Source organism: Choloepus didactylus, chromosome 4 (genome assembly GCF_015220235.1).
Source record: "Choloepus didactylus isolate mChoDid1 chromosome 4, mChoDid1.pri, whole genome shotgun sequence".
Classification (NCBI taxonomy): domain Eukaryota; kingdom Metazoa; phylum Chordata; class Mammalia; order Pilosa; family Megalonychidae; genus Choloepus; species Choloepus didactylus.
This window is the reverse complement of record NC_051310.1, coordinates 34259044-34277780: the sequence shown is the minus strand read 5'-3', so window position 1 is coordinate 34277780 and position 18737 is coordinate 34259044. Positions and strand designations below refer to the sequence as shown.

At 36.9% G+C, this 18737-nt stretch overlaps 1 protein-coding gene across 15 annotated transcripts in view; it reads left to right on the top strand.

The window, feature by feature from the left end:
* The window catches only part of TTLL5 (tubulin tyrosine ligase like 5), a 362097-nt gene that overhangs the window by 103257 nt on the left and 240103 nt on the right, over window positions 1–18737 (top strand). For all 15 annotated transcript variants that reach the window (XM_037832244.1, XM_037832253.1, XM_037832249.1 and 12 more), the window contains 2 exons: window positions 6394–6507; window positions 6790–6881. In XM_037832244.1, the coding sequence (XP_037688172.1) occupies window positions 6394–6507; window positions 6790–6881 (206 nt within the window). The remainder of the gene's footprint in view (window positions 1–6393; window positions 6508–6789; window positions 6882–18737) is intronic.

The following is an 18737-nucleotide window of genomic DNA, read 5'->3' as shown; positions in this document are numbered from 1 at the left end:
GAAATACTATAGTTCATAAATGACCTTTCTTTTGTTCAAACGTCTTATGAAACTTATTATCAGTAGCTTAATGTTGAAAACATTTTCTCATTAGGTATTGGGCTGAATTTGAGTTTCTTAACAGATGACATTTCATATATGTAGTGATTTGCAGTTTGATGAATCACAGAAACTCAGCCATAATTAGTGTCTCAGATGCCACCTTTAAAATAAAAACAAATTATTTTATATTTCTCTCTGAATGATCCATGTTTGCCCTCTTACTGTTCTTGTTAGCAGTATTCAAGATTAACTGTTACTTTCTTCTATACATATCTTTTTTTTTAACTATATTTTTGAGGTGATAGGGTAGCAGTGGGAGTACTGCTCTTGCTGTTTGGTGCTTTGGTGTAAAAGATGTGTTTGAAAATTGCTTACATGACACAAAGCCTTTCTGACTTTATTCTCTTAATAAGTATGTCATTGGCAACTATTAGTTCTTTAGCAAAAAGCTCAAGTATATTTATTTTGGCATTTGTACTCGCTTATGCAGTTTCTGGTAAACCTGGAAGCTTGAATTGTAGCTTTCTTAGCTACTGTTTCTTATAAAGTGATTTATATGGTTTATATGAATCCAAGAAGTGAAAAAAAAAAAAAAAAAAGACTCAGTGGTTGCCTTGTCGGGGATTTGGTAATTGGTTAATGTGGTTTTGTAATGTGAGCTTTGGTGTTTAGTTGGTAGAATTCAAAACTCTGTAATATTTAGTGTTTTATATATACCAAGATAGTGCTAGCTGCTATCTATGGCAAAAACAAACAGAAACAAGGCTGTTGGCTTCAAAGAGCTTACATTCTAAATATTTCTTGAAATAATCAGCTTAAGGAGAATATTAAAAGGACCATTTCATAGCCTTCTGAATTTGACTCCGAAGAAGTATCTATGCTATGTATTTCTAATCTTAATTTCCTCTTACTCATTTTCATTCTACTACATCTACCTGCATTCCTTGCCACTTCCTTGTTGGAGAGCAAGACCTCTCTCATATAGTTAAACATGTTTGAAAATTGCTTACATGACACGAAGCCTTTCTGACTTTATTCAGCCGGCCTTATACATGTCAAATTCTTTGACTCTTATTGTTCTTTTCTGTGTTCACTTTGTCACTGTTAATGAAGTACTCTCAACTCCACAGTGGCCAGGATACATTTCATCAGAGCTAAGTAAAAAAAGAAAAGAAATTCTCTGCTCTGACGATTTAGACTATATCAAGTTTTATTTTTCTGTTGCTGCCAGAATGCGATGTCATTTAGTTTTTTGCCCATTGTCTGCCTTTTCCTTTTTTAATGCATTACTTCTTTCTACATTTTTTCCTTCCTTTGAGTGTCTATGGTCCAATCCTACCCCCTGCTCCCAAATTATTTTTCAGTGTTCCAAGGCAGGCGGTATATTACTGTGGAAAGAGCATTGACTTTAGAATCAGATGAACCTGGGTTCACATTTGAGCTTTGCCACTAGTTGGCTGTTAGACCATGGACAAAGTTTCCTTACCTCTTAGAGGCTCAATTTCCACATCCGCCAAATGGTGATTATAATATGTACATGGAGTTAAAGTGAGAAAGAGATGAGATGACATAGGTCAAATATTTAGGATAGTGCTGGCCACATACTTTACCCTAGGGAGATTTGGTCTCCTTTACCCTTTTGAGTCCTATTTTGATTGTCTTTTTTCCGTTTTCAGCATTTGCTGTTATTTTGATATTCATCTATCCATAGTCATGTTTTTTACATTGCTGGCATCTGCAGATTTCACTGCTGTGTTATTTATATCTCCTCCCAGATGTTAGTGAAGATTCTAAATAATGCTTAATACCCATTCCCCAAATCACTTCCTAACTTGATACTCTATCCTATTTTAGAGTTAACATCTTTTAACCGTTTTCAGTTTTTGTCACTGTGTTATATTTTTTAAATTGTGGCACTAACCGCTGATTGGAAATAAAATTTAGAATAAGAACTTTATGAAATTTTCTCAAATGCGTCTCTAAAACCCAAAGACATTATACGTATTTGCTGTATTCCCTCTTTTCCTAATTTTGTCCTCAAAAAATCAATTTTACAGCATGTTTTAAAATAAATAAAGCCTTCTCCCTAACACTGTTCTTCATGAGCCCATTAAACTCTAAGTGTTTATGGATTTTTTTTCTTTTAATATTTGTTCCATTATTTTACTAGGGATTCGAGTTAGACTTACCAGGCAGTACACAGCAGACGCATACTCCTTACATTTTCTGAAGATGGTACCTCATTTGTTTTTTTCTAGTCCTCTGGTACCTCCTCAGTTCTTCAAGATTTTTCAAAAATAATTGTAAGTGGTTTTGGTAAGTGTTTTTTTTTTTTTTGTTTTTTTTTTAAGCCAATTCCCTTAATAACAAGATGCATGTCTTGCAGATCTGCTGACTTTGTTCAAATTTCCAGATGCTGCATATTTTTTTACTGTGCTGTAAGCCTACCTACTTTCTTTTCTTTCTTTTTACATTTTCTAACTTAAAAGTATACTTCAGGATCTCATTATGTTTAAAACTCTATTAGCCTTTTTTTGTCCATTTCCACTCAGATTTGTTTACTTTCTTTCATTTAATAGCATTAGTTCATTTTGCTTTTTAAATTTGATTTTACCTTTTATTTTCTAGATAGCAAGATGCATCAACTATAAGTTGAGCTATTTCTAGTTCCTTGGTTTTTAATGCAGATTTCCAAACTTGGTAAAATTGCATTGGGAGATTTTTTTTCTTTACATGTGTTCAATATCAGAGAGATTTTACTTTTTGCCCCTAGATTATGATATCTTTTAGGATAGCTCATCTTTTTTCCTATTCTATGTTTTGTCCAGTTCTTCTCATAATTGGTACCTGCCAGCTTTTTTTAGGATGAAAATCATTTTTCTGATTCAGTATCTGTCCTTACTGTGTCAAGTGAGGATGGGTGGCTGTTATGAATACTTCCCTTCCTTGGCTCAATATTTTAACATTATCAGTCATTTCTTCCCTAGCTATAAGGGGTGGATGTATAAAGTCTTCTTTGGACAGATTTCTGAATCATAAAATTGTTCTAATGATAATTGGATGCATAGTTATCTTTGATGCGTGATGCAGAGCAGAATTCTTACCAAGACAGTAATTTGGCAGTTTAAACTTTATCTGAGCACCTAGTAGTTTAAATCGTGTGTTACTCTCTAAGCAGTGGTACTCTCTAATTTCAGAGGAGCTTTATTCCCTTAGTGCATTCAGCTAACCCACTGGAATATGTGGACTTATAACTGCCACCCAGAGAATGTGGCTAATATGCACCAAATCAAAACCACAGAATGTCTTGCATTCATACTTTTTTTGCCTTTGCCTTTGACAGTCCTGGTGGTCTTTCACATCGTTCTGGTTCCTTTTTTCCTTTGCTTTGCTTTGCTTGTAGGCTTCAAGTGTCTCCTTGGCACTCATGAGAATTTCTCTTTTCTTGTTTTTCCTTCTTATCCTTTCTTCTCCCCTTCTCTCTTTCATTCTCTTTTTTCTCACCTGCATCTATAATTTAGGCCACATCCTTTTATAATTCACTATATTAACCAATATTGGTGGGATTCAACCCATGGTCTAAGATTTTAGCACTTGGTCATCTGTATAGTTCTCTATAATGAATAAACCAGTATTGTAGATATTATGTTGATTAAAAAATTTCTCTCTAACCTCAAGTTTATTGAAAGGCATAGAGTAACAAAATACTTATCACTTTCTGGTCTTATGTTTTATAGCACCTTTCCCAAAGACACAGGACACCTGGGTGGATTTTAGAGAGGCATTTGAAATACACTTTAGTTGCTACAACTTTTCTTACTTCTCTCCATCTCAGTCCTCTTAATAGTTTAGATTGTACTAAATAATGAAGAGATTAGAGGAATTGCTGCTCACCTTTTCTTCTCTGGGTTGGAGTTGACCTTTTCCTTTTCTCTGCAGCCTTGTGATATTTGTGGCAATAAGGACAGTTTGCCATCAGCATATAAAAGTTAAAAAAGCTGGGACAGGGGAGAAAAAAGGTGCTCCTTTGTTTTGTTTGCATTCACCTAATAAGTGCCATTGCCATTCAGCCCCTTCCTTTCCCTAACCTCCTAAAGATCCCAGCCAGAAGCACTAGCCATAATTTATACATGCCCTATGTAAAGAATCCGCTTATACGCACACAATAGCTAGAGCTAGAATTGTGGGCTACAAGTAACAAAAAAGTGGTTGTGAATGTTTATGGAAGACACCTCTGAAAGTGATTAGCAGAGAAGTTTGAGAGTTTCCAGGTGCTAATTCATTGCTTACTTCCGGCAATGTCAGTATGATCTCAATCTCTGGAAACCAGGCATATTGTTTAATTGTAAAGCAGTTCCACAAAGATGGAAATTGGAGGTGCTCATTAGATGTCATTCAGTAGAAATTGGACCCATGTTCTTATCAATAGGACCATACATTCCTTAAAGCTGTTCTAATGGGTAACAACTATTTCTTAAACATTTTTTCTTATTAACCTTTTAGTATAGATTTTAGTTTATTGACCCTTTTAAATAACATTCATTCTGTTCTAAAATGCTTAAGAAAGTAATTATTTTTATTAATTCATTTAAATGAATGCTCTCTTCTTAATGCTCTTCTTATGCTTTTGGAACCCTTAAGTAGCATTAGGTAAGAAGGCTACTTGACTTCGGAGGATTTACTTTAAGATCAAACCTACATGCTGTCACATGTGAAGTAGATATGTATTTTTAGCAAACAGTAAGTAGTGTGTGATAATAGAGAAAAATCCTCAAAGTATCCATTTAATATTTTGGATTTTCTAAATTATATATTAAACATTCATATTTTGGAGATTTTTTAGAGATTATATTACTTATGTTGATTCCCTTCCTGAATCTTTAAACTTTCCCCTTGATTCCCCTCTCATTCCAACACGCACTATTTAAGTATCCCCAGAGATTGAAAAGAGTTAAATTTTTTCCCCAAAGTTCTTCTTCAAAGTTTTAAAGATCTCTGCAGACACACTCATTTATTTATTTTTTTTGTACAATAAATATTTATTGATCTCCCAATCTGTGCCAAATACTGTTCTGGATGCTCAAGATACCGCAGTAAAAGCTAAACAGATATCCATGTCTTCACATGGAGCTTACAGCTGCTGATTTCATGGGTTTTGGTTACATAGGTATTTATAATGGAGTTGCCTATGAGAAAATCTATTTTTTACAGCTCCCATGCTAGTTTTGATGATTAGTATGTATTGGTCTCCCTTTTATTCAGAAGTAAAACCATTCCTGGTTACTTGGGTACATGGGTATTGGTGAAAAGATTGAATTCCGTTACCAAAGTGCCTTTCCATCCACAGTCTACACATAGGGAAAGATAAACAGTAGCTCCTGATTTGGGTGCTCTTTCCTCTGGTGAAAGTTCCTTCTGGGAATCTAAAAAGAAAATTTGTACTCACATTTCTTGAATCATTCCTTATTCTTCCTACTTGGCAGATATATTTATCTTATTTTGTCATTCACTTAATCTGTTTCAGTAATACTGTATTTTATTTCATGCCAACTGATTTCCTTTGTTACCTTTATATTTCTCTTCTTGAATAATCACCAAAATCACTTAAAACTTTAATACTTCTGTGACCTCCCTGCTCATCATTCAGAAACTGAAATAGCCCACATCATCTTTTGGGACCAGTGAACCTGGCCCATTTGGCTGCCTCCTTGGAGTACCCAGGCAGTCATCCTTTTTCCAAGTAAGTCCAGCAACCATAGTTTTCCCCGAGTTCCAGCCTTTTGATCATAGCACTTTTCTGTGTCACTGATGACTCTCATCTCAATATTTCCCTCTTGAAATTCTAAAACATCCCAAATTCCAACTTTTTCATCTATGACATAAAAAATTGTTCCTTGTTTTTTTTTTTTTCATATATCTCTTTTCTCTCTCCTTCCCTAGTACTGAGAAGAGTATAATAATTATTTACTGAAATAAATACACATTTCATTTTGTATTGAGGCATTTTTCAGAATTTTTCCATCTTCTTGAAAATACTGTATGTGCTCTAAAACCAAGATTAGGAGTAAGCACTAGCTTAGAATTCAACGGAGACAACTTTCTTCTTTTTTTTTGCCCCCTTGTTTCTCTCTCAACCCATAATGTTTTCCTGCAATTCTGTCTTCCTTTCTTGCCTTTGATTTTACTAGCTTTCATCTGTTTTCCAGAGTTTTAGTCTAAGAGATTAATAACAGAAAATGGTCTGAGCTTATATATATTAGGAAGGATGATGTTGAGGGAATGAATAGAAAAAAATGAAGAAAGATGATACAAACGGTTTTATTTTTTATTTTATTTTTTTCCTCTTCTTAGCGTTCCCGTCCTCTCTCTGCCAGTGATGCAGAAATGAAAAACCTTGTGGGCTCAGCCCGGGAGAAAGTGCCAGGGAAGTTAGGTGGTTCTGTGCTTGGTCTGTCAATGGAGGAGGTAAAGATCATTCATTTCAGGTTTTTGTGGGTTAATATAAGGTTCAATGAAAAGAAGTGATTCATAATATTCATGACAAACTCATATCTCACATTAAAATGGAAAAGATTCAAGATGGGAGAAATTTGTACTGAGAAAACAACATCTTAAATGGAATTAATTTCTCCCTTCATGCTTCTTTCATATTCTTGGGTCATAACTCTTGCTTTTCCCTATAACTACATGGATTTTCAATTTTCAAAAAAGGTACTCAGTTGTTTTATTTTTTCTTTTTCCATTTAGATCAAAGTTTTGCGGAGGGTGAAGGAGGAGAATGATCGGAGAGGTGGATTTATTCGCATATTTCCTACATCTGAGACATGGGAAATATATGGGTGAGGTGACTATACCTTTTTTTTTTTTTAAATCTATACCTGAGGTCCACAGAATTGGATTAATTGTGACACATGTCATCACTGGTCCTTGCATGGTGCCTTTCTTATTTTGTTTATTTATTTTTAATATGATGAATATTACCCAACCCAAGAACTAGAATATTAACATAAATTAAGTGTACCTTTGCATTCCTCCTTTTTTTTTAAAAAAAAACTTTTTGTTGTAAAATATATATGCAGAAAAGTGATAAATTTCAACATACAGTTTAACAAGTAGTTAAGAGCAAATTTCAAAGTATAGTATGGTTTGCAGTTCCTCAGTTTCAGGAGTTTCCTTCTGGCTGTTCTAATACACTAGAAACTATAAAGCAATATCTATATAATGATTCAGTAGTCATAATCATTGTTAAATCCTAAGTTCTCTGTTACAACTCGTCCCTCTCATTTGATCGTTCCCTCAGTCTTCAGGGATATTTGGGCAATGTCTTTCTAACTTTTTCATGTTGAAAAGGTGTGTTGACATTATGGGGTAGGGGAATGCACCTGGTTGATGTTCTGGGAGAGACTGGTACCACCAAGTTTTAGGACTTATCTGACATAGGAACAATGTGGAGGTTTTAAGTTTCTGAGAAATAAACTTAATGAATAAAACTTTTATCGAATCTTAGAGTAGAGCCCTGGGTTTTCTTCAGGGTTTTCAGGAATACTGTTGTTTGTGGCTTGGCATACTGTGGCAATTTGCAGTATCTGACCGAAGCTTGCCTAAGAGTAACCTCCAGAATGACCTCTCAACTATTTGAAATTTCTTAGCCACTGAAACCTTAGTTTAACTTCTTTTCCCTCTTTTGGTCAAGAAGGCATTGTTAGTCCTATGATGTCAGGGCCAGGCTCATCACTGGAAGTCATGTCCCATATTGCCAGAGAGACCTACACCCCTGAAAGTCATGTCCCACATTGGGTGGAGGGTAATGAGTTTGGCTTAGAGAGAGAGAGGCCACCTCTGAGCAACAAAAGAGGTACTCTGGGTGACTTTTAGACATATTTATAACTAGGCTTAGCTTTACCATTACAGAAATAAGTTTCATAAGGGCCAGCCTCAAGATTGAGCGCTTGACTTATTAAATGAAGAGTTACCAACACCTGAGAGAATATCAGGAATTTCCCAGATGGGGAAGTTTGATAGTCTCATGTTTTTTCCCCAGTCCCTCAAGGACTTTGCAAATACTTTTTTGTTATCTGCCCAAAATACTTGGGAATGTATCCGGGTATTACATTGAGCTATACAGAATCACCAGATCTCATTCCCTATTCTAGACTCCATGTATTTAAGTTCTTTAAATGAACTGTTTCCCATATACCATTCTATTATAAACTCTTTGTGCAAGTGTCATTCGTTTGCAGTAGCTCATGCAAGAAGTGATTTATATTAGTAGTATTAATCAGTGAGATACATGTCTTAAGACCACCTCTTTCAATCGTATCACCTTCAGTAGGCACTATTACTTATAAATCCCAATAATGAACTACCATCACCTATATCCATTCTCAAAACATTTAGGATCAACCTTGCTAACAAATCTGTACATATTAGGTAACCACTCCATTTCTCTAGTTTCTGTCTATCTCTAGTTCTCCTACATTCTACATTTTAAGTTTACATTTTCTGAGTGGTTGATATTAGTGAAATCCTACTTCCCCCTAAGATTGGGAATGAGACAAGGATGTCCACTGTCAGCACTAGTATTCAACATTGTGCTAGAAGTTCTAGCTAGAGCAGTTAGACAAGGAAAAGAAATAATAGGCTTCCAAATTGGAAAGGAGAAAGCAAAATTCTCATTATTTGCAGATGACATGGCCCTATATTTGGAAAATCCTGAGAATCTACGACAAGGCTACTTGAGCTAGTAAACAAATTCAGCAAAGTGGCAGGATATAAGATTAATGCAGAAAAATCAGTAATGTTTCTGTACACTAGTGATTACCTAACCGAGAAGGCAATTAAGAAAAAAATTCCATTCAGAATAGCAACCAAAGGAATCAAGTATCTAGGAATAAACTTAACAGGATATAAAGGACCTGTATACAAAAAACTACAAAACATTGCTTAAAAGAAATAAAAGAAGACCTAAATAGGTGGAAAGACATTCCGTGTTCATGGATAGGAAGGCTAAATGTCATTAAGATGTCATTTCTTCCCAAATTGATCTACAGATTCAATGCAATACCAATCAAAATGCCATCAACCTACTTTGCACACTTGGAAGTGCTAGTTATCAAAACTTATTTGGAAGGGAAGGAGGCCTCAAGTAGCCAAAAACATACTAAAAAAGAAGAATAAAGTGGGAGGACTTACATTTCCTGACTTTAAAGCTTATTATAAAGCCACAGTGGTCAAAACAGCATGGTACTGGCACAAAAATAGACATATTGATAAACGTAATTAAATCAAGAGTTTGGAAATAGACCCCCAGATCTTTGGTCAGTTAATTTTTGGCGAGGCCACCAAATCCACTGAACTGGGACAGAAGAGTCTATTCAATAAAGTAAATGGGACTGGGAGAACTGGATATCCAGATCCAGTGAATGAAAGAGGACCCATACCACACACCCTATACAAAAATTAACTTGAAGTGGATCAAAGACCTTAATATGAGTTGGTACCATAAAACTCCTAGAAGAAATAGGGAAAATTGTCAAGACCTAGTGATAGGAGATAGTTTCTTAGACCTTACACCCAAAGCACAAGCAATGAAAGAAAAAATACATAAATGGGAATTTCTCAAGGTTGAACACTTCTGTGCTTCAAAAAGGTCTGTCAAAAAGGTGAAGAGACAGCCAATTCAATGGGAGAAAATATGTGGAAACCATACATCTTCTAAGGGTTTTGTAGCCAGAATATATAAAGAAACCCTACAACTCAACAACTAAAGGACAAACAACCCAATTATAAAATGGCCAAAAGATATGAAAAGACATTTTTCCAAAGAGGAAATACAGATTGCTAAAAAGCATATGAAAATATGCTCAGCTTCACTAGCTATTAGGGAAATGCCAATCAAAGCCACAATGAGATAGCATCTCACACCTGTAAGAATGGCCGCTATTAAACAGTCAGGAAACCACAAATGTTGGAGAAGATGTGGAAAAATAAGAACACTTATTCACTGCTTGTGGAAATGTAAAATGGTACAGCCACTGTGGAAGACAGTTTGGCAGTTTCTCAGAAAATTAAATATAGAATTGCCCTATGACCCGCTGTTCAGTATATACCCAGAAGATCTGACAGCAGTGACACAAACAGACATTTGCAAACCTGTGTTCATGGTGGCATTATTCACAATTGCAAAAAGATAGAAACAATCCAAGTGTTGGATTGATGGCAACAGATGAGTAGATAAACAAAATGTGGTATATACATACGGAATATTATGCAGCAGTAAGAAGGAATGAGGTCCTGAAGCATGCAAAAACATGGATGAACCTTGAAGACATAATGCTGGGTGAAGTTAATGAGACACAACAGGATAGATATTGTATAATTGCATTCCTCCTTTTTTTTTAAATGCACTGCCTCCCTCCTAACTATCCCCCAACCGAGTGCTGTCCTGAATTTTGTGCTTATCATTACCTTGATTTAAAAAAATTGTTTTATTACACGTATATGGCTTAAACAACATACATATGTTTTTTATTTACATGTAGTTTTATTGAGATATATTCACATACCATAGTCATCCATGGTGTACAATCAACTATTCATAGTACCATCATATAGTTATGCATTCATCACCGCAATCTATTTTTGAAAATTTTCCTTACACCAGAAAGAATAAGAATAAAAAAAGTAAAAAAGAACACCCAAATCATCTTCCCCATCCCACCCTATTTTTCGTTTAGTTTTTGTCCCCATTTTTCTACTCATCCATCCACACACTGGACAAAGAGAGTGTGATCCACAAGGTTTTCATAATCATACTATCATCCATTGAAAGCTGTACTGTTATACGATCATCTTCAAGAGTCAAGGCTACTGGGTTGGAATTTGATAGTTTCAGGTATTTACTTCTAGCTATTCCAATGTATCAAAACCTAAAAAGGGTTATCTATATAGTGTGTAATAATGTCCACTAAAGTGACCTCTCAACTCCATTTGATATCTGTCAGCCAGTGGAACTTTATTTCATTTCATTTCACATCTCCCTTTTGGTTAAGAAGATGTTCTCAATCCCATGATGCCGGGACAAGATTCATCCCTGGGAGTCATATCCTGCATTGCCAGGGAGATTTAAAAAAAATTTTTTTTAGGGGGAGTTTTGGGTTTACAGAGCAGCCATGCATAAAATACAGGATTCCCATACACCACTCCATTATCAACACCTTGCCTTAGTGTGGAACTTTAATTACAAGTGATGATAGCACTTTTTATAATTGTACTATTTATGCTTTTAAATTCAATCTTATTGAAATATAGTTACATACCATTCAGTCATCCAAAATGTACAATCATTTTTTCACAGTACAATTATATAGTTGTGTATTCATCACCACAATTAATTTTTGAGCATTTTCATTAAGACACACAAAAAAATAAGAATAAAAATTAAAGTAAAAAAGAAGACTCCCAAACATCTCATCCCCCCCCTTCCCTCTCTATTATTCATTTACTTTTTGTCTCTATTTTTCTACTCATCTGTCCATACACTGGATAAAGGGAGTGTGAGCTACAATATTTTCAGAGTCACACAGTCACACAAGCTATGTAGTTATACATTCATCTTCAAGAATCAAGGCTACTGAGTTGAAGTTCAACAGTTTCAGGTATTTTCTTCTAGCTATTCCAGTACACTAAAAACTAAAAAGGATATCTATATAAGGCATAAGAATAACCCCCAGAATGTCCTCTCGGCTCCATATGTAATCTCTCAACCACTGAAACTTTATTGTGTTTCATTTCTTTTTTGGTCAAGAAGGCTTTCTCAATCCCTCGATGCAGGGTCCAGGTTCATCCCTGGGTGTCATGTCCCACGTAGCGGGGGAAAGGTAGTGAGTTTACCTGCATAGTTGGCTTAGAGAGAGAGGCCACATCTGAGCAACAAAAGAGATTCTCTGGGGTTGAATCTTAGGTACAAATATAAGTAGGCTTAGCCTCTCCTTTGCAGTAACAAGCTTCACAAGGGCAAGCCCCGAGATAGAGGGCCCAGCCTTCTAAATTGGTGGTCCCCAGTGCTGGTGAGAATGTTGGTAATTCCCCAGGTGGGAATGTTTAATATTTCCACATTTTTTCCCTAGTCCCTCAAGGGGGTTTTGCAAACACGTTTTTATTCTTTGCCCAAATTACTCTGGGATGTATTGGGGCTTGCTTCACACTAACTTGTACAAGCCAACTAGATCTTACTCCCTATTAAAAGTTCCATGTAATTATGGTGTTTCACTAAACTGACCATACAAGTTAAATTATATAGCTTGCTACAGGAAATATAGATTTTGCACCAGATAAACATCTTTTCCTTTGGTCTCACACTGAAGTTGAACTTTTAAAACACCATTCCTTGTATAATTACAGTTATGCATTTGCCATCACAATCTATATGAGGACAATTCCATTTATTCCACAAAGAAAGAGGAAGAGGAGAAAAAGAAAGAAGAAAAAAAAAAAAGACAACTTAAAAAAAAATACAATAAAAAGTTCAGGCAACAACACCAATGCCAAAAGTCCCATACCTCTCCCATATATCCCCCTCTTATAAATGTTTAGCTTTGGTATATTGCCTTTGTTACAGTTAATGAAGCATATTACAATGTTACCGTTAACTATAGACTATGGTTTGCATTGAATGTATTTTTTATACCTTGTACCATCCCATTTTCAACACCTTGCAAAGTTGACATTCATTTGTTCTTCTTCATGCAAAAACATTCTTATATTCATACATTTAGTAACAGTCATTGATCACTCTAGGTTTCACTAAGTTTATACAGTTCCAGACTTTATCTTCTGTTTTTCCTTCTGGTGTCATACTTGCCCCTAACCTTCTCTTTCAACTGTACTCACAGTCATCTTTGTTCAGTATGCTTATAGTATTGTGCTACTATCATACAGTATTGTGCGATCCATTTCTGGATCTATGTTGAATGTTCAATCCTCTTGAACATTCAGTACTCCTTCAGCATCAAATGCCCAATCTCTACCCTCTTTCTATCTCCTGATGTCTTCATTTCTACATTCTTCTCCAAATCTCTGTCTCCTGTCTTTTCCTATCTGTCTGTAGCATTCCCTTTAGTATTTCTTGTAGAGGTCTCCCGTTCATGAACTCTCAGTGTCTATTTATCTGTAAATATTTTAAACTCTCCTTCATTTTTGAAGGACAGTTTTGCCAGATATAGTATTCTTGGTTGGCAGTTTTTCTCTTTCAGTATCTTGAATATATCATACCACTGCCTTCTCACTTCCATAGTTTCTACTGAGAGATCTCTACTTAGTCTTATCAAGCTTCCTTGTATGTCGTGGATTGCTTTTCTCTTGCTGCTTTCAGAATTCTTTGTCTTTGACAATTGAAAATCTGATTAGTAAATGTCTTGGAGTTGGTCTGTTTGGATCAATTCTGTTTGGGTATGCTGTGCTTCTTGGACTTGTAATTTTATGTCTTTCGTAAGAGTTGGGAAATTTTCATTGATTATTTCCTCTATTATTCTTTCTGCCCCTTTTCTCTTCTCTTCTCCTTCTGGGACACCTATAACACGTATATTCATGTGCTTCATGTTGTCATTCAGTTCCCTGAGATCCTGCTCATATTTTTCCATTCTTTACCCTGTCTGTTCTTTTGTGTGTAGGATTTCAGATGCCTTATCTTCTAATTCACTGATCCTTATTTCTTCCTCTCCAAGTCTGCTGTTCTATGTCTCCATTGTGTTTTTCATCTCTTCTGTTGTGCCTTTCATTTCCATAAGTTTTGCCATTTGGTTTTTCAAGTTTACAGATTCTTCCTGATGACCACCCAGTATCTTCTTTATATCCTTAATCTCTGTTGTCACATTTTCTTTCAACTCTTCAATTTGATTTAGAAGATTTATTTGAACATCTTTAGTTGTTTCATCTCCTTAATCTCAGTTGATGTGCTAATTCCTTTGAGCCATATCTTTGTGTTTTCTGGTGTGAGTTGTGATTTTTTTGCTGTCTAGGCATCAAATTTTCTTGATGACTTTATTCTGGAGGTCTCTTTTTCTAGGGTTTTCGTGTTGGCTGTCTTTGATCTCTGTCTTTTCTTTGTTTCTCTCACTGGCCAGTTTTCAGATTGGCTCTGCCACCCAGGCTTTCCCCCAAAGTCGGGTGCCCACCATGGCATGCCACAGGGATAGGAAGTTGTTCTAGTTTGCTAATGCTGCCAGAATGCAAAGCACCAGAGATGGATTGGCTTTTATAAAAGGGGGTTTATTTGCTTACACAGTTACTGTCTTAAGGCCATAAAGTGTCCAAGGTAACACATCAGCAATCGGGTACCTTCAATGGAGGATGGCCAGTGGTGTCCGGAAAACCTCTGTTAGCTGGGAAGGCACGTGACTGGTGTCTGCTCCAAAGTTTTGGTTTCAAATGGCTTTCTCCCAGGACGTTCCTCTCTAGGCTGCAGTTCCTCAAAAATGTCACTCTTAATTGCACTTGGGATATTTGTCCTCTCTCAGCTTCTCCAGAGCAAGAGTCTGCTTTCAACGGCTGTCTTCAAAATGTCTCTTATCTGCAGCTCCTGTGCTTTCTTCAAAGTGTCCCTCTTGGCTGTACTCCTCTTCAAAACATCACTCACAGGGGAATATAGGGGAGGAATATGGGATTCTTGGTAGTGGTGTTATTTGCTGTCCTTACTAGTATATCGTATTGTATGACATGTTATTTTTCTTTTTATCATTTTTTTCTTATTGCTAAAAAAAAAAACAATTTTTCTTATAGTAATCAATATGTTCAAGTGCTGATTGTGGTGATAAATGTACAACTTTATGATGATACCATGAACAACAGATTGTACACTGTGGGTAAATGTATGGTATGTGAATATAACTCTATAAAATTGTAGGAAAAAATATATATAGGAGTAAAAGTGTTGGAGAAAACATGGTGAGAGGGAGGATGCCTCACCAATATGGACTAACTACAATGCGTAAACTCAGAATTGAATCTTAGAACATAGCCTAACATGGACATAGTAATTGTAATAATCCCTAGATTGTAAGCTCTTACAGCAGTTAACTCTATCCCTGAATTGTAATGCTTATCTCTAAACTTTGAGATGCTGATCCCCTAGTGTATAACCTGATTGGTCTCTGGAGCAATGCATATCTCCGAGACACCTGAAACTCACAGCTAGAGCTTGGCAGATATGAATGTCAGTATTAGTGCATACAGCCACTGTCAAAAAAAAAAAAAAAAAGCTGAAAAAGATCCCAGACTTCAGTTAGTGATATGAATGAAGCAGGTCTGGTTAAGACCAGGGCAAGCCTAGCCAAAGGGTAAAGGTTGAAACTGATTGTGTTTTAAAACTTCAACTTCCGTGTGAGACCAAGGGAAGAGATGTCTGTTTGATACAGGATCTAAGTTTTCCGAACGATGCAGCTCTACAGTCGATTTGTTCAAACACTACAATTGCATGGAACTTTGAATAGGAAGTGAGATACGGTAGGTTAGTATAGGCTGGAGTGAAATAGTGACACATCCCAGAGTAATTTGGGCAGATAATAAAAAATATATTTACAGCCTCCCCCTCCCCAGCCCCAAGGATCTGGGGGAAGGTGCGGATGTGTTGGACATCCTCACCTGGACTGGTGTTGATGTTGTCACAAACATTGGGACTGGCGGTTTGACGTGCTGAGCCCTCGATCATGGGACTTGCCCTTATGAAGCTCGTTACCGCAAAGGAGAGTCTAAACTTGCATGTAGTTGTGCCTAAGAGTCTCCCTCTGAGTACCTCTTTGTTGCTCAGATGTGGCCCTCTCTCTCTCTAACTGAGCCATCTCGACAGGTGAACTTGCTGCCCTCCCCCGTATGTGGGACCCGACTCCCAGGGTTGTAAATCTCCCTGGCAATGCAGAATATGACTCCTGAAGATGAGTGTGGACCCGGCATCGTGGGACTGAGAGTATCTTGACCAAAAGGGGGATGCAAAATGAGACGAAATAGTTTCAGTGGCTGAGAGATTTCAAATGGAGTCGAGAGGTCACTCTGGTGGACATTCTTATGCACTATATAGATAACACCTCTTAGGTTTTAATGTATTGGAATAGCTAGAAGTAAATATCTGAAACTACCAAACTCCAACCCAGCAGTCTGGACTCCTGAAGACAATTGTATAATAATGTAGATTACAAGGGGTGACAGTATGATTGTGAAGACCTTGTGGATCACATCCCCTTTATCTAGTGTATGGATGAGTAGAAAAATGGGGATAAAAACTAAAGGACAAATGGGGTGGGATGGAGGGATGATTTGGGTGTTCTTTTTTCACTTTTATTTTTTCTTGTTCTGGTTCTTTCTGATGTAAGGAAAATGTTCAGAGATAGATTGTGGTGATGAATGCATAACTATGTTATCTTGCTGTGGACAGTGGATTGTATGCCATGGATGATTGTGTGGTGTGCGAATGTATTTCAATAAAACTGAGTTTAATTTAAAAAAAAAAAATCACTCACAGCTGCACTGAGTTCATTCTGTTTGTCAGCCCATTTATGGCTCCACTGATCAAGGCCCACCCTGAATGGGTGGGGCCATGCCCCCATGGAAATATCTAATCAGAGTCATCACCCACAGTTGGGTGGGGCACATCTCCATGGAAACACTCAAAGAATTACAATCTAATTAACACTGATAGGTTTGTCCACACAAGATTACATCAAAGATAATGGTGTTTGGGGGAACATAATACATTCAATCTGGCACAGAGGTAGACAGTGGGCAACCGAGCAAGTTCACTGTTTGGTAATACAAATCTGCTGGCTTCCAGTGGTACTTTGCTTTTCACTGGCAAGTAAGACCTGGGTTTGTTTTAGAGCCCTGCTTTAACAATTGGGTCTTCCATATTTTTCAGCCAAACAGGGTTGGGTTTCTGTACAGGGTGTGTGAACCAGCTCCTGTGGTCCTAATAAAGGGCCTGGAGCATCTTGTTATGTGTTTCTGTTCCCTTGCACTTTCTGGACTGTCCAGCAGATGGTGCTGTTTGGTAACTTAATTCTCTTCAGAGACTGCTTTGCCTCTGAGCACAGCCTATATCTATACAGGTGAGCTGAAACTGCAGGCTTCCCATGCCCTCACTTTGCTGGCCAACATCTAGCTGGATGTGGGTCTCCATCAGTGGAAAAGTACTCCCTTGGCTCACCCAGTTCTCCGGCTGTCCCTAAGGCAAGGACATGGGTGCTGGCTGCTGCTTTCCTGAGGGGTTGCGGAAGGGCTTTCAGACCCAGGGTTGGAAACACAGTTTCTGTCCACATTTTCTCTGTCTCTTTGTCCCTCATTGACCTGGGCCTTGAAATGTCTTCCCCTGTCTCTGGGTCTTCAAATGTTGGGGGTGTGTCTCACTGCTGTGAGAGATTTTGTAGTCTGTGTCCTTGGTGGGAGGGGTCCCATCTCCTGATTCCATGCCTTTCCCACATGAGACTGAGTGAGGGGGTGGGGAGAGGACCAGCTGGACTGGGATGGAAGATTCCTACCTGATATTCTTCTCTTCAATTTGTCATTTGCAGGGTCCTTCTCCAGTCTATATCCTCTTCCAGAATTTCAAACAATTTAGTATTCTTGAGAAGTTTTTAATAGCTCTTTATGTGGCCATGTTGATGATGTCACCCACTATTTATTTTTAACAGTAGTTACCTTTGTTATATCATTCACGAAAGAGTATTAAAATAGTACATAGTTTATATTAGTTGTATTTTTCCCCATATACCACCGTATTATTAACACCTAGTATTAATGTTGTACATTTGTTATAATTCATGAAAGAACATGCTTATTCTTGTACCATTAGCTATATTCCCTCATCTACAGTAGGCTTCACTGTGTTTTACAGTCCTGTTCTTTATCATTTAATTTTTATTAAAAGTCTTGCCCATTTTGAAATTGGGTTGTCTGTCTTTTTATCGTTGAGTTTTAGGATGTCTTTATATATGCTGGATGTTAAATCCTTATTAGATATGTGGTTTCCACATATTTTCTCCCATTGATTAGGTTTTCTTTTTACTTTCATGAAAAAGCCCTTTGAGGCCCACAAGTTTTTTCTTTTTTTTTTTTAATTCAGTTTTATTGAGGTATATTCACATACCATACAATCATTCACAGTGTACAATCAGCTGTTCACAGTACCATCATATAGTTGTGCATTCATCACCCCAATCTATTTTTGAACATTTTCCTTATACCAGAAAGAATAAGAATAAGAATAAAAAATAAAAATAAAAAAGAACACCTAAATCATCCCCCCATCCCACCCTATTCCTCATTCAGTCTTTGTTCCCATTTATCTACTCATCCATCCATACACTGGACAATGGGAATGTGATCCACAAGGTTTTCACAATCACACTGTCACCCCTTGTAATCTTTATTGTTATACAGTCATCTTCAAGAGTCAAGGCTGCTGGGTTGGAGCTTGGTAGTTTCAGGTATTTACTTCTAGTTATTACAATACAACAAAACCTGAAAAGTGTTATCTATATAGTGTATAAGAATGTCTACCAGAGTGACCTCTTGACTCCATTTGAAATCTCTCAGGCACTGAAGCTTCACTTCATTTCATTTTGCATCCCTCTTTTGGCCAAGAAGATGTTCTCAATCCCGTGATGCCAGGTCCAGATTCATCCCTGGGAGTCATATCCTGCGTTGCC